General features: G+C 42.4%; 1 protein-coding gene across 3 annotated transcripts in view; it reads left to right on the forward strand.

The window, feature by feature from the left end:
- Nucleotides 1–22,514, forward strand: part of UXS1 (UDP-glucuronate decarboxylase 1) — a 78,952-nt gene that overhangs the window by 16,571 nt on the left and 39,867 nt on the right. Inside the window, exons 3-5 of one of the 3 annotated variants that reach the window (XM_082426384.1) lie at nt 1,017–1,080; nt 2,136–2,179; nt 11,560–11,620. In XM_082426384.1, the coding sequence (XP_082282510.1) occupies nt 1,017–1,080; nt 2,136–2,179; nt 11,560–11,620 (169 nt within the window). Of the gene's footprint in view, nt 1–1,016; nt 1,081–2,135; nt 2,180–11,559; nt 11,621–22,514 lie in introns of those variants that run through there. The other 2 variants (XM_082426385.1, XM_082426386.1) reach the window with 2 other exon arrangements.

A 22,514-nucleotide genomic window follows, 5' to 3' on the forward strand; every position in this document is an offset into this window, starting at 1 on the left:
GAAATGTAAATGGCATTCCTGGGCGGCTTGAGCAGAGCACTCAGGGGCACCCTTCCAGAGCCTCTTAGGGAAACCAAGGCTGCCCTCACCCCCAGGAGCAGACCAGTGGAAACTTGAGACCACTGTCCGTCCCGGGGAGGGAGGGCCCGAGGACCTCCTGGCCTGAGTGAGCATTATTTGTGCTGCTCAACAGAGCATGAGGGACACTTGTAAAAGTCCAATCCTTGTGTCAGTATTCTTAAAAAAAAAAAATCAGCGAAAGTTATAAGCATTCACTGTAAAAACAAATTTGGTGCCGTGAGTACAGTTTTACATTTAAAGAAAAATCCCCTCCACTTTGTATTTCTTGGTGTGACAGTCAGAGCAGCAGTGGCATTGCGGTGACAGCAGGTTTGGGAAGTCAGCGCAGCTGCGGGCAGCCGGGGAGGGTAGCTCTGCCCCCCCTGGGCTCTTCACGTCCAGCGGGGCTTGCAGGGCGGCTGGGGCCCTGTTGACCCAGTTCCTCCCACCGGGGCTGGTGTGTGTCCTGACAGAGGCCCCTGTGTGTGGCTGGAGGGCTGCTCAGGTCCCATTAAAGGAGCTCTGTCTTTGCACTTGGAAAAACTCCATTTTGCATTAAATCCCAGGAAAGCCCAGCAGAGAAACTTGTACTCCCTATAGACACACTTCCTGCCTCTAATTTAAAATCCCGTGTTGGGTGGAATGTGAAAGTGAGATGGTCTTAGTTTAACAGAAACGCCCCGTAAGGTGTGGTGAGCCTGGGGTACGGGGTAGTTTAACAGAAATGCCCCGTAAGGAGGTGGTGAGCTTGGGGTGCGGGGCTGAGGAGCTACCCCCAGCCCCCTCCTCCCCGGCCGGCTGTCTGGTCCCCCAGTCTCCCATCCTGGGGGGTGGGTGCCCGGAACGGGTTCTTGGGGAGGAGGGGGTGACGTGCAGCCTTCGACTTGTGTTGCGGTGATTTGGTCAGAAATACACCTTGGAGTCACAAAGCCTTTCAATGGGTCTCAGTTTTGTAGTTTTCTACTCAACAGGTCCATCCAGGAAAATGGTGAACTCAAGATTGAAAGCAAGATTGAAGAGGTTAGTCTCTTTTTCAAAGTTTGCTCCTCCTTTTCCTGCTTATTTGTCCACTTCAGTCCCTTTGCTTGTGCTGGTACCTTTATTGTGGCCGCTTGATGTTGACCTTTGATTCTGAAACCATCTCGCAAGAAATCATTCCCTCATTGAAGAAGAGACTTTCTGTTTGTTAGGCTGTGGCCGCACCTCTGTGTCAGCATTTGTCCATTTGTAAAGGTGCAGTGTGTTAAATTCTGCCCTACAGGCAAGATGGATTTACGCTCTTATGTGACTTTTCAGGGGAGCCTTTCCAGGCTTCCTTAGAGGAATGGCAGTGAGAACCTTCCCCAGGGATGGGGGCAGGGGCCGGCCTCCACTCACCTGAGCAGGTGCCAACAGGAAGCATGGCCTGACTCGTTTGCGAGGACCCGGGGACACACAGAGCAGGGCGGGCGTACGAGCGGAGGGGAGGCTGCGGCCTGCCTCACTGAAAGCCGGCAACTCTAGCCCACTTCACACCTTCTGGTTAAAATAATTGCTCGTGTTTTAGTCCAGTGTCGGTGCAGACAGACTGTTGTAATATGGGCTGCGGGAGGGCTGGGGGCCGCTCACTGTGATGTGGAGGCACGTGCCGGTCGTCCTGTGCAGCCCCGGCCCTGGCCCACGAATGCGGTGGACGCACGGCCTGCGAGGCAGGCGCGGTGCTGAGGGCAGGCGACACAGCGGGGGCAGCACCCGGGGGTCCTCTCTCTCACCTGAAGAGAAGCGGGGGTGGTGATCGCCTGTTTTCGCGAGCCTGAACCACCTTTGACGTTGCCCGTGAGGTCGGGAAGGACAAAGGTGAATTTCCTGAGAGCTTAGGCGTCTCTGGAGTAAGAGATTCCAGCACGCGGTTCAGCATCTCGATTCTAGGATCGTGAGTCACGGGGTCTGACTAAACCTCGAGCTGGAGGTGAATCCTAGAAGGAATTAAAATCTGTTCCACATCACGCCCTGTCCGTCGGGAACATCAGAGTGGGTGAACGTGGCGGAGGACTGGGTTTCTGCTTTAAAACTGATTCTGGTTGTTTTCGTTTTAGATTGTTGAACCACTAAGAGAGAAAATCAGAGATTTGGAAAAAAGGTATGTGTGCTTTTTCTTCTGTGTCTAAAAAAATACTTATATCTTACTGATTTAAGAAGGTCAACATCTAATGTCAGTTCATCTCAGCTGAGTAATTAACTCTAATTACAAACATACAAGGCCCTTTGAAGACAGGGACTTTTCCATGAGAACGTCAATTTTTACTCTAAAATTCGGATGCAGTGCTTTTAGATCTTTTTTTCCTTTGGTCATTAAAAACTATTTCTGGTGAAAGCTATGGGTTCTCTCTAGAAAAAAAATTTGTTTAAATTATTTTTTTTTAACATCTTTATTGGAATATAATTGCTTTACAATGCTGTGTTAGTTTTTGCTGTATAATAGAGTGAATCAGCTAAATGCATACGTATATCCCCATATCCCCTCCCTCTTGCGTCTCCCTCCCACCATCCCTATCCCACCCCTCTAGGTAGTCACAAAACACTGAGCGGATCTCCCTGTGCTATGCGGCTGCTTCCCACTAGCTATCTGTTTTACATTTGGTAGTGTATATATGTCCATGCCACTCTCTCACTTCGTCCCAGCTTACCATTCCCCCTCCCCGTGTCCTCAAGTCCATTCTCTACGTCTGAGTCTTTATTCCTGTCTGCCCCTAGGTTCTTCAGAACCTTTTTTTTTTTTTTTAGATTCCATATATATGTGTTAGCATTACGGTATTTGTTTTTCTCTTTCTGACTTACTTTGCTCTGTATGATAGACCCTAGGTCCATCCACCTCACTACAAGTAACTCAATTTCATTTCTTTTTATGGCTGAATAATATCATTGTATATATGTGCCACATCTTCTTTATCCATTCATCTGTCGATGAACACTTAGGTTGCTTCCATGTCCTGGCTATTGTAAGTAGTGCTGCAATGAACATTGTGGTACATGACTCTTTTTGAACTATGGTTTTCTCAGGGTATATGCCCAGTAGTGGGATTGCTGGGTCACATGGTAGTTCTATTTTTAGTTTTTTAAGGAACCTCCATACTGTTCTCCATAGTGGCTGTATCAATTAACATTCTCATCAGCAGTGCAAGAGGATTCCCTTTTCTCCACACACTCTCCAGCATTTACTGTTTGTAGATTTTTTGATGATGCCCATTCTGACAAGTGTGAGGTGATATCACACTGTAGTTTTGATTTGCATTTCTCTAATGATTAGTGATGTTGAGCATCCTTTCATGTGTTTGTTGGCAATCTGTATATCTTCTTTGGAGAAATGTCTATTTAGGTTTTTCTGCCCATTTTTGGATTGGGTTGTTTGTTTTTTTGATATTGAGCTGCATGAACTGCTTGTGTATTTTTAAGATTAATCCTTTGTCAGTTGCTTCGTTTGCAAATATTTTTTCCCATTCTGAGGGTTGTCTTTTCGTCTTGTTTGTAGTTTCCTTTGCTTTGCAGAAGCTTTTAAGTTTCATTAGGTCCCATTTGTTTATTTGTGTTTTTATTTCCATTTCTCTAGGAGCTGGGTCAAAAAGGATCTTGCTGTGATTTATGTCATAGAGTGTTCTGCCTATGTTTTCCTCTAAGAGTTTGATAGTGTCTGGCCTTACATTTAGGTCTTTAATCCATTTTGAGTTTATTTTTGTGTATGGTGTCAGGGAGTGTTCTAATTTCATACTTTTATATGTACCTGTCCAATTTTCCCAGCACCACTTATTGAAGAGGCTGTCTTTTCTCCACTGTATATGCTTGCCTCCTTTATCAAAGATAAGGTGACCATATGTGTGTGGGTTTACCTCTGGGCTTTCTATCCTGTTCCATTGATCTATATTTCTGTTTTTGTGCCAGTACCAAACTGTCTTGATTACTGTAGCTTTGTAATATAGTCTGAAGTCAGGGAGCCTGATTCCTCCAGCTCCCTTTTTCGTTCTCAAGATTGCTTTGGCTACTCGGGGTCTTTTGTGTTTCCATACAAATTGTGAAATTTTTTGTTATAGTTCTGTGAAAAATGCCAGTGGTACTTTGATAGGGATTGCATTGAATCTGTAGATTGCTTTGGGTAGTAGAGTCATTTTCACAATGTTGATTCTTCCAGTCCAAGAACATGGTATATCTCTCCATCTGTTTGTATCATCTTGAATTTCTTTCATCAGTGTCTTATAGTTTTCTGCATACAGGTCTTTTTTCTCCTTAGGTAGGTTTATTCCTAGGTATTTTATTCTTTTTGTTGCAGTGGTAAATGAGAGTGTTTCCTTCATTTCTCTTTCAGATTTTTCATCATTTGTGTATAGGCATGCAAGAGATTTCTGTGCATTAATTTTGTATCCTGCTACTTTACCAAATTCATTGATTAGCTCTAGTAGTTTTCTGGTAGCATCTTTAGGATCCTCTATGTATAGTATCATGTCATCTGCAAACAGTGACAGCTTTACTTCTTCTTTTCCGATTTGGATTCCTTTTATTTCTTTTTCTTCTCTGATTGCTGTGGCTAAAACTTCCAAAACTATGTTGAATAATAGTGGTGACACTGGACAATCTTGTATTGTTCCTGATCTTAGAGGAAATTGTTTCAGTTTTCACCATTGAGAACAATGTTGTCTGTGGGTTTGTCATATATGGCCCTTATTATGTTGAGGAAAGTTCCCTCTATGCCTACTTTCTGGAGAGTTTTTATCATAAATGAGTGTTGAATTTTGTCAAGCCTTTTCTGCATCTGTTGAGATGATCATATGGTTTTTATCCTTCAATTTGTTAATATGGTGTATCACATTGATTTGCATGTATTAAAGAATCCTTGCATTCCTGAGATCAACCCCACTGGATCATGGTATATGATCCTTTTAATGTGCTGTTGGATTCTGTTTGCTAGTATTTTGTTGAGGATTTTTGCATCTGTGTTCATCAGTGATATTGGCCTGTAGTTTTCTTTCTTTGTGACATCTTTGGTTTTGGTATCAGGGTGATGGTGGCCTTGTAGAATGAGTTTGGGATTGTTCCTCCCTCTGCAATATTTTGGAAGAGTTTGAGAAGGATAGGTGTTAGCTTTTCTCTAAATGTTTGATAGAATTCACCTGTGCAGCCATCTGGTCCTGGGCTTTTGTTTGTTGGCAGATTTTTAATCACAGTTTCTGTTTCAGTGCTGTGATTGGTCTGTTTATATTTTGTATTTCTTCCTGGTTCAGTCTCAGGAGGTTGTGCTTTTCTAAGAATTTGTCCATTTCTTCCAGGTTGTCCATTTTATCAGCATATAGTTGCTTGTAGTAATCTCTCATGATCCTTTGTATTTCTGCAGTGTCAGTTGTTACTTCTCCTTTTTCATTTCTAATTCTATTGATTTGAGTCTTCTTCCTTTTTTTCTTGATGAGTCTGGCTAATGGTTTATCAATTTTGTGTATCTTCTCAGAGAACCAGCTTTTAGTTTTATTGATCTTTGCTATGGTTTCCTTCATTTCTTTTTCATTGATTTCTGATCTGATCTTTATGATTTCTTTCCTTTTGCTAACTTTCGAGGTTTTTTGTTCTTCTTTCTCTAATTGCTTTAGGTGTAAGGTTAGGTCGTTTATTTGAGATTTTTCTTGTTCCTTGAGGTAGGATTGTATTGCTATAAACTTCCCTGTTAGAACTGCTTTTGCTGCATCCCATAGGTTTTGGGTCATGGTGTTTTCATTGTCATTTGTCTCTAGGTATTTTTTGATTTACTCTTTGATTTCTTCAGTGATCGCTTGGTTATTTAGTAGCATAGTGTTTAGCCTCCATGTGTTTGTGTTCTTTACAGTTTTTTTTCCTGTAATTGATATCTAGTCTCATGGCATTGTGGTCAGAAAAGGTACTTGATACGATTTCAGTTTTCTTAAATTTACCAAGGCTTGATTTGTGACCCAAGATATGGTCTATCCTGGGGAATGTTTCATGAGCACTTGAGAAGAAAGTGTATTCTGTTGTTTTTGGATGGAATGTCCTGTAAATATCAATTGATTAAAGCTTGTGTTTCCTTATTTATTTTCATTTTGGATGATCTGTCCATTAGTGAAAGTGGGGTGTTAAAGTCCCCTACTATGACTGTGTTACTGTCGATTTCCCCTTTTATGGCTGTTAGCATTTGCCTTATGTATTGAGGTGCTCCTATGTTGGGTGCATATATATCTATAATTGTTATATCTTCTTCTTGGATCGATCCCTTGATCATTATATAGTGTCCTTCTTTGTCTCTTGTAATAGTCTTTATTTTAAAGTCTATTTTGTCTGATATGAGAATTGCTACTCCAGCTTTCTTTTGATTTCCATTTGCATGGAATATCGTTTTCCATCCCCTCACTTTCAGTCTGTATGTGTCCCTAGGTCTGAAGTGGGTCTCTTGTAGGCAGCATATATACGGGTCTTATTTTTGTATCCATTCAGCCGGTCTGTGTCTTTTGGTTGGAGCATTTAATCCATTTACATTAAAGGTACCTATTGATATGTATGTTCCTATTACCATTTTCTTAATTGTTTTGGTTTTGTTTTTGTAGGTCTTTTCCTTCTCTTGTGTTTCCTGCCTAGAGAAGTTCCTTTAGCATTTGTTGTAAAGCTGGTTTGGTGGTGCTGAATTCTCTTAACTTTTGCTTGTCTGTAAAGGTTTTAATTTCTCCTTCGAATCTGAATGAGATCTTTGCTGGGTAGAGTAACCTTGGTTGTAGGTTTTTCCCTTTCATTACTTTAAATATGTCCTGCCACTCCCTTCTGGCTTGCAGAGTTTCTATTGAAGGATCAGCTGTTAACCTTACGGAGATTCCCTTGTATGTTATTTGTTGCTTTTCCCTTGCTGCTTTTAATATTTTTTCTTTGTGTTTACCTGTTGATAGTTTGATTAATATGTGTTTCAGTGTGTTTCTCTTTGGATTTATCCTGTATGGACTCTCTGTGCTTCGTGGACTTGATTGGCTATTTCCTTTCCCATGTTAGGGAAGTTTTCAACTATAATCTGTTCAGATATTTTCTCAGACCCTTTCCTTTTCTCTTCTTCTTCTGGGACCCCTGTAATTCAAATGTTGGTGTGTTTAGTATTGTCCTAGAGGTCTCTGAGACTGTCCTCAATTCTTTTCATTCTTTTGTCTTTATTCTGCTCTGCAGTAGTCATTTCCACTATTTTATCTTCCAGCTCATTTATCCGTTCTTCTGCCTCAGTTATTCTGCTATTGGTTCCTTCTAGAGTATTTTTAATTTCTGTTATTGTGTTGTTCATCACTGTTTGTTTGCTCTTTAGTTCTTCTAGATCCTTGTTAAATGTTTCTTGTATTTTCCTCATTCTGTTTCTGAGATTCTGGATCATCTTTACTATCATTACTCTGAATTCTTTTTCAGGTAGGTTGCCTATTTCGTCTTCATTTATTTGGTCTTGTAGGTTTTTACCTTGCTCCTTCGTCTGTGACATATTTTTTTGTCATTTCATTTTTTTTCTGTTTTTTATGGGTGGGGCTGTATTCCTGTCTTAGTGGTTGTTTGGCCTGAGGTGTCCAGCACTGGAGTTTGCAAGCAGTTGGATAGAGCTGGGTCTTGGTGCTGAGATGAGATCTTCTGGGAGGCCTCACTCTGATTGTTATTCCCTGGGGTCTGAGGTTCTCTGTCAGTCCAGCGGTTTGGACTCGGAGCTCCCACCACAGCAGCTTGGGCCCAGCCTCTGGCCTGGGAACTGAGATCCCTCAAGCCCGTCGCTGGGGGTTCCTCCCGCCCCCTTAGGTGTCCGTGGCCCCCCACTCGTGCCTGGTAGGTGCCCTAGTTGTGTGGAGACACAAAGTTAATTGATTTTTTTCAGGAGTCTTCCTGAAGCCTGACCCCAGATCCTGTGGGAAAGCCTTTCCTCTAAGGCCCTTTGTCAGTTTGATTTCTGCAACCTGTGACAATTCAGACAAATGTCCACATCAGTGTCATTGGTCCCCCCGCCAATAAAACTCCCAAATAGTCTGAGTGTTGGCAGAAGGAAGGATGTAGGGGCGTTGAAACCTTCCTTTCCCAAGCCCTGCGGACTTCTCAGCTCCTGCAGATTCGTGGCACACGGTCTGAGGCCACGTCTGCCCTCTTCTGGCTCCAGCAGGTGGTCAGATGGTTTCTAGCAGCTGTTGACCAGTCTCATGAACTTTCTTATGAAAAGAAAGTGAATCATTTAGGTAACTTTTCTAAGGCAGTGGCTTTACACACAGGAGCTCTTGAATTATGAGAATTATACAGTTCCCTTTGATACTTCTGAGATGTTCTTGTTCCTTTTAACTTGGGAAGAGAAGCACACGTATGACTGTAATCTTAAATAGTTTTCTGGTAACTCATTCCTGTGAAACCGTGAGAGTTCCCTGTAAGCTGGGCACCGAGGGTGAGTGCTCGCCCCGCGGCATTGCTTTGCTGTGACTCAGCCTGAAAGGGTTCTGTCCCTCTAGTGGGTGAGCCACTCAGGCGACAGCTGGGCCCTGGTTACTGGGTGAGTCAGAAGGTCAGGTGCGGACGTGACCTTGTGGAAGTTGGAGGAGCTCTGTCTAGTTTCATTCCTCCTGACTTTGTGTGATAGGAATGTTCACACAGCCATCCTGACCCTGGCAGCATAAGAATGTCACTGGGAGGAAATACGTGATCGTCACTTGGGGGCAGAGGGGCCCCAAGAAATAAGGACACAGTTGACAGGTCAGCACCAGTTGACACAGGGAGGCACAGGGGTCAGTGCCGTCCTAGCAGCCTGGGTCGTGGACTCTGCGGTGTTTTGTTTGTTTTGTTTCTAGAGAGTACTGACACCTGGGCCCCCCTCCCTGCAATGGTGCTCTTATTGGCCTAGCATGCAGACTGGGCTTTGGGGGTTTGCACATCTCCCCGAGTCATTCTAATGTACAGGCAAGTTTCATTTCTTTTCTTTCTTTCTATTTTTTTTTTCTTTAAATTTTATTGAAGTGTAGTGGATCGACAGTGTTGTGACTCTGGTCCTTCTGTCCTCCTAACCTCACGCTCCAGTTCCTGATAGTCGGCTTGCATGCTGTTTCATTCCATCTCCACATCTTTGAACATTCTTTGAATAGATAGCAGGTGATAATGCTAATTAAAATTCTGAGTAGAAGGACCTAGGCCCTCCTAACAAACAGGAAGGTTAGAGTGGGGAATGCGATAACTAACGACTATAGGATCCATCTGGGGGGTAAGGAAAGGTCCGTTACGGAATTCACACTTCCTTCTGCCTTCTTGCCGCTTCTCACTCAGAAATGCAGGCTTCAGGTGGGCGGCCTCCCGCCCCTGCCCCATGGCTGCTGTGTCCCCAGCGCAGGGCATGGTCTGGAACAGGTGCTCCGGAAAGGGTGCCTGAACACACGAATCCGCGGGTGAGCGACACCTGGGTAGGATTTTAAAGGGGCCCCGGCCTGAAAGAAGCCCACACCTCGCCCTTGCCCTGCCCACCCAGCTTGGGGCTCGGGGCTCAGCCCCTCGCACGGGCAGCTCGGTCTCGCGGCTGTCACCACAGCCTGGAGGTGCACACCCAGGAGGGCCCTGGCTCCCGCCTAGAGCTTTGTGCCCCGAGTCCTCAAAGCGAGGAACGAGGGCCGTGAGATCGGTTTTTAAACTTCCAGTAACATGATCACCCATGTGGAATCTGAAACTTGGTTGTTACACGTCGAAGAAAAACAGGGCACCAAAGCAGCCAGCGTTGCGTTTCTTAAATCAAGGGCTTATTAGCACACACTGTTTGAAGTGGTTTTCTTAGTCATCCTGCACCAGTGACTGTGTCAGGCGGCTGTGTCTGCTTCAGTTTTATTTCTTTTAAGTATATTTCCTATAAGAAAACCGTTTGCTCTTCCTGCCTGGTGTAAATAGCATATCTGGTTTCATGTTAAGCTTTCATGCAGGCACTGTTCTAAGCTCACCACTTGGATGAAAATCGGTTTCAGTGGACAAATTGGTCACCTCCTCCTGGAGGCACGAGTCTTGTATTGTGTTCCCTCCGCCCACTTCTGTCCCAGGGTGCAGCCCTGGCCCGCCCTCCCCCGTGACTCTCTAAAACCCTTCAGCCTGGAGGGGATGAACCCTGGTGGGTGAAGGAAGGGAGGCCTCAGAACGGCCTGGAGGAGAAGCAGGCTGGTGGGCAGCGCGGGGAGGGTGGGATGGAGCTGAGTCAGCTGGGCCCGTGGATGCTGGGAGCTCAGACTGAGGCAGGAGCGGGGGTGTCGGGCCCGCAGAGAGCGGGGTACCGGGCAGGTGGGAGGGCTGCCCCGGCCCCGCTTCATCAAGCGCTTACTGTGGTGGCCGGGTCCCAGGACGGCTTGCGGGCAGCCCTCTGGCTCGAGGGAGCAGGAAGCCCTGAGGTGCCCAGAGCGCCTGGAGGGTCTTGCCCCAGGGGTGTGGACGGGGTCACAGAACTGACACGGGAAGGCTGGTATTCTCACCATCCCCTGGGCGTCTCCCAACTGCCTGCCTGTGTTTGGCGTCTGCATGGCGAACTTGACCTTTTGAGAGTCTGGAAGCTCCTACGGGGGGATCACGTGCACTGCCAACCCGCCCCAGCTCTGTTGTCAGCGAGCTTCACTCCTTCAGGAGACGGGAAGCACCTGCTTCAAGGTCTTCTGTCTGAGGACCTGTCCTGCTCCGTTAAGTTCAGCCACCGCTGAGGAGATGCGTTCCGCGTCCCGGCTGCGGGTGTGGAGGGGATGGAGACAGGGCCCCCGCCCAGCACATCTGCAGTTAAAATAATAACTCTAGAGCTGCTTTCTCCACATTGTTTTTAATAGCCCTTTTGTTTCTGACCAAATCACTTTAAGAGTGGATATTTCAAGTCTATATTTATCAACTCTCTTTTGACACTTTATATGTCTTTTATGCTGCCCCAGTCCTGGAACATCCGTGTGGGTTGGGGACTGGTGGCACCTTGATGGGGGCAAGAGGCATTGAAAGATAAGGTGAGACCCCAGACAGGTTCAGACGGACCACGGGGGGCAGAAAGGGCTGATGCCCAATCGCTTGTCCAGGGCCCCCGGCTGGGTAGGGGAGGCTGGAATTGTGAGACTGCCCAAACAGGGGAAGAGTCTTACTTACACCTTCTCTTCCTCTTGGGGGTACAGTCGGCAGGGCTGGGTCTGTGACTCCACACAGCCGATTTCTTCCTCCCAGGCCTGGGCACGGCATCTCGAGAACGCCACCCCTTCCGTGTTTTGTGTTCAGCTCTGGCTGCCGGTGGCTAGTACTTCCTGACGTTTTCCCTGCCCGGGGATAGCATCGCATGTCACACCTGTTTGATTGTAAACAAGGAGCAGGTTGATCTTTAACTCAGATTAACCAGTGCTTGCTTGGTTGCTGCAGCCCTCATTTGGAGAAGAGAGGGGAGCAGACAGTAACAGTTCTCAAATCCAGCATTTGTTTTGGTGGCAAGTAGAGAAAATACTCACATGAGATGTTTGACTCTTTCTTTTATAATCTCTTTATGTTATACAGCTTCACCCAGAAATACCCGCCTGTAAAATTTTTATCAGAAAAGGACCGTAAAAGAATTTTGGTAAGTTTACACATCTGATTCATATTTGTAATCAAGGAATTTGCTTTTTAAATGGAAGTGTAATTCACAACCCATAAAAGTCACCGGTACAGTGTATACAGTTCAGCGTATACAGTGGTTTACGGTTTGTTCACCAAGTCCTGCACCAGCTCCACATCCTAATTCCAGAACATTTTATCGCCCAAAGAAACCCCTTAGCCATCAGCAGTCATTTCCCATCCCACCCCCCTGCCCCCCTAGCTCCTGGCAACCACGAGAACGACTTTCTGTCTCTATGGATTTGCCTGTTTGGGGCATTTCAAATGATACAATGTGTGGTCTTTCTCTTAAACTTCAGTGTTTCCAAGGTTCATCCGTGCTGTAGACGAATCCGGGCTTCATTCCTTTTTAGAGCTGAATAATTCCATTGTGTGGTCGTACCACACTTTGGTTATGCAGTCATCAGTTGATGGGCATTTGGGGTTGATTCTCCTTTGAGGTTATTGTGAATAATGCTGTTGTGAATATACGGGTGGGTACAAGTTTCTGTGGACATAGGTTTCCTCTCCTTTTGGGTATATGTACACCTAGGAGAGGAATTACCAGGTCGTATGGTGACCCTGTCTGCAACTTTCTGAGGAAATGTGAAACTTTCCGGAGCAGTGGTTTTTAAACCCTTTGCTGGTTCACACACCACCTTGATAAATACACCGGGGGCTTCCTCGGCTAGTGGTCTCCTTGTTAAACGCAAATACAAATTCACGGGTGAAAGAACCCCATGTGCGTGCCATGCAGCAGAGTGTGTCCAAAGAGATCAGCACCTTTGCATTTTGTGGAAGTGCCAGCTTTGTTGAGATATAATTCATGTACTGTGCAACTCACCCCCTAAAGTGTACAATTCAGTCGTTTTTAGTACATTCACAGGGTTGTGCAACCATCATCGATTTCAGAACATTTCATCCCAAAAGAAACCCTGAGCCCGTGAGCAGTCACTCCCCATTTCCGCAGCCCCTCCACCCCTAGGCAACCACGGATTTACTTTCTGTCTGTGGACATTTGCCAATTCTGGGTATTCATACAGGTGGAATAATGCACTATTTGGCCTTTTGTGACTGGCTAGCATGTTTTTAACATTTATTCATGTTGCAGCATTTATCTGTACTTCATATCTTTTTATTACGAAATAATATTCCATTGTATGGATAGGACACGTTTTATTTATCCATTTATCCTATGAGTCATGTGGCAGCTCTTTAAACTTCGGAGGAACTGCCAGACTGTTTGCCACGTCGGCTGCAGCGTTTCACATCCCATGACACGCAGCAGTGTATGAGGAGTCCGATTTCTCCACGTCCTTGTCAACACTTGTCATTATAGGTCTTTGTAGCCCTCCTCGTAGGTGTGAAGTGCTGTCTCATTGTGGTTTTTATTTGAGTTTCCTGATGGCTGATGATGTTGACCATCTTTTCATGGGCTTATTGGCCATTTCTGTATCTTCCATGGAGAAATGTCTACTCAGACACTTAGCCCATTTTAAAATTGAGTTCTTTTTCTTTTCATTATTGAGTTCTTTATCCTAGATCTAAGTTTCTTATCAGATACATGATTTGCAAGTATTTTTTTCCCATTCTGTGGGTTTTCTTTTTGCTTTCTTGATGGTATTCTTTGAAGCACAAAAGTTTTAAATATCGATGAAGCTTATTTTTTCTTTTGTTCCTTGTGCTTTGGTGTCACATTTAAGAAGTCATAGCCTAGGGTCTTCCCTGGTGGCGCAGTGGTTAAGAATCCACCTGCGAATGCAGGGGACACGGGTTCGAGCCCTGGTCCGGGAAGATCCCACATGCCACAGAGCAGCTAAGCCTGTGCGCCACAGCTACTGAAGCCCGTGCACCTAGAGCCCACGAGCCACAACTACTGAAGCCCGCGCACCTAGAGCCTGTGCTCCGCAACAAGAGAAGCCACCGCAGTGAGAAGCCTGTGCACCACAACTACTGAGCCTGTGCTCTAGAGTCCGTGAGCCACAACTACTGAGCCCTGTGTGCCACAGCTCCTGAAGCCCACACACCTAGAGCCCGTGCTCTGTAACAAGAGAAGCCACCGCAATGAGAAGCCCCTGCTCGCCGCGGCTAGAGAAAAGCCCGTGCACAGCAATGAAGACCCAAAGCAGCCAAAAATAAATAAATAAATAAATTTATTAAAAAAAAAAAAAAAAAGAAGTCATAGCCTAATCCAAGGTCACAAAGATTTGCCCTGTTTTTTCCTAAGAGTTTTATAGCTTTGGTGTCTTACATTTAGGTCTCTGATCCATTATGGGTTCATTTTTACATATGGATTTAGATAAGGGTCTCCCATCCTTTTGCACGTGGCTGCCTAGTGGTCTAGCCCTGTCGGCTGACAAGACTAATCGTGGCCTGTTGAATTATCTTGCCACCCTTGTCACAAATGAACTGACCATAAATGTGAATGTTTATTTCTGGACTCTCTATTCTGTCTGTTGATCTATATGCCTATCCTTGTGCCAGTACCACACTGCCTTGATCACTGTAGCTTTGCAGTAAGTTCTGAAACTGGGAATTGTGGGTCCTCCACATTTGTTCTTCAAGATCATTTTGACTGTTCTGGACCCATTACAGGTCCTTGTGAATTTTAAGACCAGCCCATAAGTTTCTCCAAAGAAACCAGCTGAGATTCTTACAGAGACGCATGGAATCTGTAAGTCAGTTTGGGCAATATTGCCATCTTAACAGTATTGCCTTCTGGTTCTTGAACATGGGGTGTCTTTCCATTTATTTAGGTCTTCAGTAGTTTCTTTTAACTTTCTGTTTTTTTTTTGTAGTTTTCAGAAGACAAATTTTGCACTTTTTTGTTAAATTTATTCTAAAATGTCTTATCCTTTTTGATGCTAGTATAAATTGAATTGTTTTGCCAGTTCCATTTTTTTAAATTAATTTTTAAAAACATTTTATTATAGAAAACAATAAAAACAATAAAATATAAACAAAAATAGCAGTATAATGAACTCTTCTGAATCCATCATCCAGGTTCAACTCATAGTTAATCTTTTTTTTTTAATTTCTGAGATATACATTTTAAAGTAATAACTAGAATTATGACTTATAACATTATACCAGAACATATAAGATTTTTAGAAATTTCATGTAATGTCCGAAACATTTATATTAACATATTTCCATACAAATAACCCAATGAAAGTTTAGTAGTAGTCGTTTTGTTTGTTTGTTTTTATACTGTAGGTTCTTGTTAGTCATCAATTTTTATACACATCAGTGTATACATGTCAATCCCCATCACCCAATTCAGCACACCACCATCCCCACCCCACCGCAGTTTTCCCCCCTTGGTGTCCATATGTCTGTTCTCTACATCTGTGTCTCAACTTCTGCCCTGCAAACCGGCTCATCTGTACCATTTTTCTAGGTTCCACATACATGCATTAATATACGATATTTGTTTTTCTCTTTCTGACTTACTTCACTCTGTATGACAGTCTCTAGATCTATCCACGTCTCAGCAAATGACTCAATTTCATTCCTTTTTATGGCTGAGTAATATTCCATTGTAGATATGTACCACATCTTTATCCATTCGTCTGTCGATGGGCATTTAGGTTGCTTCCATGACCTGGCTATTGTAAATAGTGCTGCAATGAACATTGGGGTGCATGTGTCTTTTTGATTTATGGTTTTCTCTGGGTATGTGCCCAGGAGTGGGATTGCTGGATCATATGGTAAATCTATTTTTAGTTTTTTAAGGAACCTCCATACTGTTCTCCATAGTGGCTGTATCAATTTACATTCCCACCAACAGTGCAAGAGGGTTCCCTTTTCGCCACACCCTCTCCAGCATTTGTTGTTTGTAGATTTTCTGATGATGCCCATTCTAACTGGTGTGAGGTGATACCTTATTGTAGTTTTGATTTGCATTTCTCTAATAATAAGTGATGTTGAGCATCTTTTCATGTGCTTCTTGGCCATCTGTATGTCTTCTTTGGAGAAATGTCTATTTAGGTCTTCTGCCCATTTTTGGATTGGGTTGTTTGTTTCTTTAATATTGAGCTGAATGAGCTGTTTATATATTTTGGAGATTAATCCTTTGTCTGTTGATTCATTTGCAAATATTTTCTCCCATTCTGAGGGTTGTCTTTTTGTCTTGTTTATGGTTTCCTTTGCTGTGCAAAAGCTTTGAAGTTTCATTAGGTCCCATTTGTTTATTTTTGTTTTTATTTCCATTACTCTAGGAGGTGGATCAAAAAAGATCTTGCTGTGATTGATGTCAAAGAGTGTTCTTCCTATGTTTTCCACTAAGAGTTTTATAGTGTCCCGTCTTACATTTCGGTCTCAAATCCATTTTGAGTTTATTTTTGTGTATGGTGTTAGGGAGTGTTCTAATTTCATTCTTTTACATGTAGCTGTCCAGTTTTCCCAGCACCACTTATTGAAAAGACTGTCTTTTCTCCATTGTATATCTTTGCCTCCTTTGTGATAGATTAGTTGACCATAGGTGCGTGGGTTTATCTCTGGGCTTTCTATCCTGTTCCACTGGTGTATGTTTCTGTTTTTGTGACAGTACCATATTGTCTTGATTACTGTAGCTTTGTAGTATAGTCTGAAGTCAGGGAGTCTGATTCCTCCAGCTCCGCTTTTTTCCTTCAAGACTGCTTTGGCTATTCGGGGTCTTTTTGTATATCCATACAAATTTTAAGATGATTTGTTCTAGTTCTGTAAAAAATGCCACTGGTAATTTGATAGGGATTGTGTTGAATCTGTAGATTGCTTTGGGTAGTATAGTCATTTTCACAATATTGATTCTCCCAATCCAAGAACATGGTATATCTCTCCACCTGTTGGCATCATCTTTAATTTCTTTCATCAGTGTCTTATAGTTTTCTGCATACAGGTCTTTTGTCTCCCTAGGTAGGTTTATTCCTAGATATTTTATTCTTTTTGTTGCAATGGTAAATGGGAGTGTTTCCATAATTTCTCTTTCAGATTTTTCATCATTGGTGTATAGGCATGCAAGAGATTTCTGTGCATTAATTTTGTATCCTGCAACTTTACCAAATTCATTGATTAGCTCTAGTAGTTTTCTGGTGGCATTTTTAGGATTCTCTGTGTATAGTATCATGTCATCTGCAAACAGTGACAGTTTTACTTCTTCTTTTCCAATTTGTATTCCTTTTATTTCTTTTTCTTCTCTGATTGCCGTGGCTAGGACTTCCAAAACTATGTTGAATAATAGTGGTGAGAGTGGACATCCTTGTCTCGTTCCTGATCTTAGAGGAAATGCTTCCAGTTTTTCACCATTGAGAATGATGTTTGCTGTGGGTTTGTCGTATATGGCCTTTATTATGTTGAGGAAAGTTCCCTCTATGCCCACTTTTTGGAGAGTTTTTATCATAAATGGGTGTTGAATTTTGTCAAAAGCTTTTTCTGCATCTATTGAGATCATATGGTTTTCATTCTTCAATTTGTTAATATGGTGTATCACATTGATTGATTTGCGTATATTGAAGAATCCTTGCATCCCTGGGATAAATCCCACTTGATCGTGGTGTATGATCCTTTTTATGTGTTGTTGGATTCTGTTTGCTAGTATTTTGTTGAGGATTTTTGCATCTATATTCATCAGTGATATTGGTCTGTCATTTTCTTTTTTTGTAGTGTCTTTGTCTGGTTTTGGTATCAGGGTGATGGTGGCCTCATAGAATGAGTTTGGGAGTGTTCCTTCCTCTGCAATTTTTTGGAAGAGTTTGAGAAGGATGGGTGTTAGCTCTTCTCTAAATGTTTGATAGAATTCACCTGTGAAGCCATCTGGTCCTGGACTTTTGTTTGTTGGAAGATTTTTAATCACAGTTTCAATTTCATTACTTGTGATTGGTCTGTTCATATTTTCTGTTTCTTCCTGGTTCAGTCTTGGAAGGTTATACCTTTCTAAAAATTTGTCCATTTCTTCCAGGTTGTCCATTTTATTGGCATAAAGTTGCTTGTAGTAGTCTCTTAGGATGCGTTGTATTTCTGCGGTGTCTTTTGTAACTTCTTTTTCATTTCTGAAATTATTGATTTGAGTCCTCTCCCTCTTTTTCTTGATGAGTCTGGCTAATGGCTTATCAAGTTTGTTTATCTTCTGAAAGAACCAGCTTTTAGTTTTATTGATCTTTGCTATTGTTTTCTTTGTTTCTATTTCATTTATTTCCACTCTGATCTTTATGATTTTTTTCCTTCTGCTAACTTTGGGTTTTGTTTGTTCTTCTTTCTCTAGTTCCTTTAGGTGTAAGGTTAGATTGTTTACTTGAGATTTTTCTTGTTTCTTTAGGTAGGCTTGTATAGCTATAAACTTCCCTCTTAGAACTGCTTTTGCTGCATCCCATAGGTTTTGGATCGTCGTGTGTTCATTGTCATTTGTCTCTAGGTATTTTTTGATTTCCTCTTTGATTTCTTCAGTGATCTCTTGGTTATTTAGTAACGTATTGTTTAGCCTCCATGTGTTTGTGTTTTTTACGTTTTTTTCTCTGTAATTGATTTCTAATGTCATAGCATTGTGGTCAGAAAAGATGCTTGATATGATTTCGATTTTCTTAAATTTACTGAGGCTTGATTTGTGACCCAAGATGTGATCTATCCTGGAGAATGTTCCGTGCACACTTGAGAAGAAAGTGTAATCTGCTGTTTTTGGATGGAATGTCCTATAAATATCAATTAAATCTATCTGGTCTATTGTGTCATTTAAAGCTTCTATTTTCCTTATTTATTTTCATTTTGGATGATCTGTCCATTGGTGTAAGTGAGGTGTTAAAGTCCCCCACTATTATTGTGTTACTGTCGATTTCCTCTTTTATAGCTGTTAGCAGTTGCCTTATGTATTGAGGTGCTCCTATGTTGGGTGCATAAATATTTACAATTCTTATATCTTCTTGGATTGATCCCTTGATCATTATATAGTGTCCTTCCTTGTCTCTTGTAACATTCTTTATTTTAAAGTTTATTTTATCTGATATGAGTATAGCTACTCCAGCTTTCTTTTGATTTCCATTTGCATGGAATATCTTTTTCCATCCCTTCACTTTCAGTCTGTATGTGTTCCTAGGTCTGAAGTGGGTCTCTTGTAGACAGCATATATATGGGTCTTGTCTTTGTATCCATTCAGCAAGCCTGTGTCTTTTGGTTGGAGCATTTAATCCATTCACGTTTAAGGTAATTATTGATATGTATGTTCCTATTACCATTTTCTTAATTGTTTTGGGTTTGTTTTTGTAGGTCCTTTTCTTCTCTTGTGTTTCCCACTTAGAGAAGTTCCTTTAGCATTTGTTGTAGAGCTGGTTTGGTGGTGCTGAATTCTCTTAGCTTTTGCTTGTCTGTAAAGCTTTTGATTTCTCCATCAAATCTGAATGAGATCCTTGCTGGGTAGAGTAATCTTGGTTTAGGTTCTTCCCTTTCATCACTTCAAGTATATCATGCCACTCCCTTCTGGCTTGTAGAGTTTCTGCTGAGAAATCAGCTGTTAACCTTACGGGAGTTCCCTTGTATGTTATTTGTCGTTTTTCCCTTGCTGCTCTCAATAATTTTTCTTTGTCTTTCATTTTTGCCAATTTGAGTACTGTGTGTCTCAGCGTGTTTCTCCTTGGGTTTATCCTGTATGGGACTCTCTGCACTTCCTGGACTTGGGTGTCTATTTCCTTTCCCATGTTAGGGAATTTTTCGATTATAATCTCTTCAGATATTTTCTCTGGTCCTTTCTCTCTCTCTTCTCCTTCTGGGACCCCTATAATGCGAATGTTGTTGCGTTTAATGTTGTCCCAGAGGTCTCTTAGGCTGTCTTCATTTCTTTTCATTCTTTTTTCTTTAGTCTGTTCCGCAGCAGTGAATTTCACCATTCTGTCTTCCAGGTCACTTATCCGTTCTTCTGCCTCAGTTTTTCTGCTATTGATTCCTTCTAGTGTATTTTTCATTTCAGTTATTGTATTGTTCATCTCTGTTTGTTTGTTCTTTGATTCTTCTAGGTCTTTGTTAAACATTTCTTGCATCTTCTTGATCTTTGCCTCCATTCTTATTCCGAGGTCCTGGATCATCTTCACTATCATTATTCTGAATTCTTTTTCTGGAAGGTTGCCTATCTCCACTTCATTTAGTTGTTTTTCTGGGGTTTTATCTTGTTCCTGCATCTGGTATGTAGCCCTCTGCCTTTTCATCTTGTCTATCTTTCTGTTGCCAGTTCCATTTTTATATTGCATATTCTCTTGGTAAATAGAAACACAATTGATTTTTTTTTTTTTAATGAGAGTCACTTCTTTTTTTTATTTTTTAAATTTATTTATTTCTTTATTTTTGGCTATGTGTTGGGTCTTTGTTTCTGTGTGAGGGCTTTCTCCAGTTGTGGCAATTGGGGGCCACTCTTCATCGCGGTGCGCGGGCCTCTCACTGTCGCGGCCTCTCCTGTTGCGGAGCACAGGCTCCAGACGCGCAGGCTCAGTAGTTGTGGCTCACGGGCCTAGTTGCTCCATGGCATGTGGGATCTTCCCGGACCGGGGCACGAACCCGTGTCCCCTGCATTGGCAGGCGTATTCCTAACCACTGCGCCACCAGGGAAGCCCCACAATTGATTTTTGTCTTAATGTCCTGCAACCTTGCTCAACTCGTTGTTGAGTTCTAATAGTTTTAAGTGGGTTCCTTAGGATTTTCATGCAGGTCATGTTATCTGTAATTATAGGTGGTTTAGCTTCTGCCTTTTCAATATGGATGCTTTGTATTTCACCTTCTTGCCTAATTGTCTTTGCTCTAACCTCTAATACAGTGTTGAATAGAAGTGGGAGGAGCAGACGTCCTTGTCTTGTTCCTGATCTCAGGGGAAAGGTTTCAGCCTTTCACCATCAAGGGCCATGTTAGCTATGGGTTTTCAGAGATGCCTTTCATCAGGTTGAGGAAGTTCCCTTCTCTTCCTAGTTTGTTCATTTTGCAACCAACCTTGCATATCTGTAATAAATCCCAGCTGATTACCGTGTATAATCCTTTTTCGTATATTGCTGGATTTGATTTGCTAGTATTTTGTTGAGGATTTTTATGTCTATGTTTATAAGAGATATTGGTATAGAATTTACCTTTCTTATGAGGTCTTCTTCTGGTTTTTGTATCAGTAATAATGGCCTCGTAGGATAAGTGGGGCAGTGTTTTTTCCTCTTCTACTCTTTGGGAAGACTTTGAAGAGTTGACATTACAGTTGACCCTTGAACAACATGGGTTTTAATGGTGCTGGTGCACTTATATGTGGATTTGTTTCAGTAAAGACACTACAGGGGCTTCCCTGGTGGCGCAGTGGTTAAGAGTCCACCTGCCAATGCATGGGACACGGGTTCGAGCCCTGGTCTGGGAAGATCCCACATGCCGCGGAGCAAGTAAGCCCATGCACCGCAACTACTGAGCCTGCACTCTAGAGCCCACAAGACACAGCTGCTGAGCCCGCGTGCCACAACTGCTGAACCCACACACCTGGAGCCCATGCTCCACAACAAGAGAAGCCACTGCAATGAGAAGCCTGCCCACCGCAATGAAGAGTAGCCCCCGCTCGCCACAACTAGAGAAAGCCATCATGCAGCAACGAAGACCCAGTGCAACCAAGAAAAATAAATAAATAAATACATAAATTTAATCAAAAAAAAAAAAAATACACACTGCAGTCAGTACTGCACGATCTGTGGTTGGTTGAATCTGCAGATGTGGAACCACAGATGTGGAGGACTGACTGTAAAGGTATCTTGGATTTCCCACCGTGTGATTGTTTGGCACCCCTGGCCCCTGAGTCGTTTGAAGGTCAACTGTAAGTCTTCTTTAAATGTTTGGTGAAGTTCACCAGAGAAGCCATCTGCACTCAGGCTTAATTCAATCTCTTGTTACAAACCTATGCCGTTTTCCGTTTCTTCTTGAGTGAGTTTTGGTAGTTTGTATCTTTCTAGGAATTTCACTGCTTTAGCTGCATACCCTGTTTCCAGAATGCTGTTTCTTCATTGACATTCATTTCAAAGTATTTTCTAATTTCCCTTATAATTTATTCTTTGATCCATTAGTTACTTGGGAGTGTGTCATTTAATTTCTACATACTTGTGAATTTCTCAGATATCTTTGTTATTGATATCTAAGTTCATTCCGTTGTAGTCAGAGAACATACCTTGTATGATCTGAATCCTTTTAAATTTGTTGAGGCTTATTTTATGGCCTAGGATATAGTCTCTCCTGGAGAATATTTCATGTGCTCTTAAAAGGACTGTGTATTATGCTGCTGTTGAGTGGAGTGTTCCATAGGCATCTGTTCGGTCCAGGTGGCTTATCGTGCTTTTCAAATGTTTTATTCCCTTGTTAATCTGCTGCATAGTTCTGTCCAGTATCGAGGGTGAGGTATTGTTGTTTGCTGTTTTTGTTGAATTCTGTTTCCCCCTCTGATTCTTTCAACTTCACTTCATGTATTTTGGGTCTCTGTTGTAGGTGCACAAATGTTTGTAACTGTTTTATCCACTTGATGGATTGACCCTTTTATCCTTATAAAATGCCCCCTCTTTATCTGTGAACATTTTTTGTTTTAAAGTTTATTATGTCCGATAGCATTGTAGCCACTCTGTCTTTCTTATTGCTGTTTCTATGCTGTGTTGTATATTTTCACATCCAGCCCATTCTATCTTTGAGTCGACAGTGTCCTCGTTAGACAGTGGTTGGATCTTATTTTTTCTAGTGTTCTGCCTTTTGAGTAATTGTTTAATCCATTCACATTTAATGTTATTTTCGACATAGTTGATTTTTATTTTCGCCACTTCATTTTGTTTTCTGTTTGCCTCACATCTTTGTTCCTCTGTTCTCCATTACTGTTTTCTTTTGCATTAAGTGAATCTTCTCTTGTATAACATTCAAATTCC

The sequence above is a fragment of the Balaenoptera physalus genome (genome assembly GCF_965194825.1).
Source record: "Balaenoptera physalus genome assembly, chromosome: 15".
Classification (NCBI taxonomy): domain Eukaryota; kingdom Metazoa; phylum Chordata; class Mammalia; order Artiodactyla; family Balaenopteridae; genus Balaenoptera; species Balaenoptera physalus.